Genomic DNA, 2,083 nt, shown 5'->3' with positions numbered 1-2,083 from the left:
GGGACGGGGGAGGGGACGGGGACAGCCCGGGGATGGGCATGGGGACACCTTGGGAATGGGGACGGGGACAGCCCGGGGATAGGGACGGGGACACCTTGGGAATGGGGACAGCCCGGGAAGGGGGACAGGGACACCTTGGGAATGGGGACGGGGACAGGGACAGCCCGGGGATGGGGACAAGGAGAAGGAACAGGGACAGCCCGGGAACAGGGAATGGGGACACCCCGGGAATGGGGACGGGGACAGCCCAGGAATGGGGACAGGGAGAAAGGACAGGGACGCCCTGGGAAGGGGGACAGCCCGGGAATGGGGACAGGGAGAAGGGACAGGGACAGCCTGGGAATGGGAATGGGGACAGCCCGGGAATGGGGACAGGGACACCCTGGGAACAGGGACATGGAGAAGGGCCATGGACACCCCGAGAACAGTGACATGTGGGCCATGGGGACATTCAGTCGGAGAGCCACTCCGTGCCTCAGTTTCCCCCGGTGAGAGCCCGGGCCGCTCCCGGCACCCTCGCAGCGCTCTCCGCGCCTCCGCTGCCACCCGGGCCGGGGTCCCGCTGAGCTGCGGCCGTGTCCCTCAGGTCCCGCTGGATCCTCCAGGTGGCCGCGGCGGTGTCGGTGGAGCCGGCGGCCATCAGCGTCACCCGGCGGAACTGCCGCCGCGGCGGCTCCGGCGCCGTCTGCCTCCGCGCCCGCCTCTGCTTCCGCGGGCGGAGCCGCGCCCCGAGCGCGCCCCCGGGGCTGGCTGTCGGTGAGTGCGGGCCCTGGGGGGCTGCAGGGTCCTGGGAGCAGCCCTGGCTGTGCTTGGAGCATCCCAGAGCATCCCAAAGGGTTCTGGGAGGGTCCTGGGAGCATCCCTGGCTGTGCTTGGAGCATCCCAGAGCATCCCAGAGCATCCCAAAGGCTCCTGGAGCATCCCAGAGCATCCCAAAGGGTTCTGGAAGGGTCCTGGGAGCATCCCTGGCTGTGCTTGGAACATCCCAGAGCATCCCAAAGGGTCCTGGAGCAGCCCTGGCTGGGTGGGGAGCACCCCAGAGCATCCCAAAGGGTCCTGGAGCACCCCAGAGCATCCCAGAGGCATCCCAGAGCCATCCCAAAGGGTCTTTGAGCTTCCCAGAGAGTCCTGGAAGTGTCCTTGGAGCATCCCTGGCTGTGCTTGGAGCATCCCAGAGTATCCCAAAGGGTCCTGGAGTCCCCCAGAGCCATCCCAGAGCATCCCAAAGGGTCTTGGAGCTTCCCAGAGGGTCCTGGAAGTGTCCTTGGAGCACCCCTGGCTGGGCGGGGAGCATCCCGGAGCATCCCAGAGCATCCCAAAGGGTCCTGGAGTCTGAGACTTTCTTGGGGTCTCTGAGACTTTTCTGGAGCCTCTGAGACTTTCCTGGGGTCTCTGAGACTTTCCTGGAGCTTCCCACAACATCCTGGAGCCTGAGACTTTCCTGCATCCTCTGAGAATTCCCTGGAGCCTCTGAGGGTTCTCTGGAATCCCACCGGTGCCACCCAGCGCGTCCCCGGAGCATCCCGGGGCTTCCCTGGGGTCCCTCCCGCCGGAGCAGCCGCTCCCGCCGCTGTCCGGCCGCTGAGCCGCCCCCTCTCCCGCAGATCTGCGCTACAACGTGTCCCTGGAGGAGCGGGTCCCGGGATCCCGAGCTGCCTTCGACTCCGGCGCCCGCCGGCTGCTGCAGCGCCGCGCGGAGCTGCGGCTGGGCGGGCAGAGCTGCGCCCGCGTCCCCTTCCACGTCCTGGTGAGCCCCGGGGCTCCCCCCGGCCCCACCGCGGGGGTCCCAGCGCCGTGGGGCTGACGGGACCCCCCGGTTGTGCAGGACACCTCGGATTACCTGCGGCCCCTGAGCCTCAGCCTCAGCTGGGCGCTGGGGGCGGCCGCCGGCTCGGTGCTGGATGAGGCGGCTCCCACCTCGCTCCGCAAACTGGTGCGTACTGGGACGGGGGGGCCGGGGCGCTGGGATCGCCCCCGGGCGCTGGGGTCACACTGGGATCACACTGGGATCACACTGGGATCGCCCCTGGGCACTGGGATCACCCCTGCTCACTGGGGGGACACTGGGATCACCCCTGGGAAC

The 2,083-nt window shown here is 68.8% G+C and overlaps 1 protein-coding gene across 1 annotated transcript in view; it reads left to right on the top strand.

Annotated features, from left to right (window-relative positions):
• Positions 1-365: 365 nt before the first annotated feature.
• The window catches only part of LOC121350418 (integrin alpha-10-like), a gene marked incomplete at its 3' end in the record, with an annotated part of 3,161 nt that continues 1,443 nt past the window's right edge, over positions 366-2,083 (top strand). The window contains exons 1-4 of the mRNA XM_041461731.1: positions 366-488; positions 587-756; positions 1,605-1,747; positions 1,826-1,933. Of these exons, the coding sequence (XP_041317665.1) occupies positions 397-488; positions 587-756; positions 1,605-1,747; positions 1,826-1,933 (513 nt within the window). The remainder of the gene's footprint in view (positions 489-586; positions 757-1,604; positions 1,748-1,825; positions 1,934-2,083) is intronic.

Source organism: Pyrgilauda ruficollis, unplaced genomic scaffold, assembly GCF_017590135.1.
Source record: "Pyrgilauda ruficollis isolate IOZ18807 unplaced genomic scaffold, ASM1759013v1 scaffold1520, whole genome shotgun sequence".
In the NCBI taxonomy this organism is placed as follows: Eukaryota; Metazoa; Chordata; class Aves; order Passeriformes; family Passeridae; genus Pyrgilauda; species Pyrgilauda ruficollis.
This window is presented reverse-complemented; position numbering and strand designations above follow the sequence as displayed.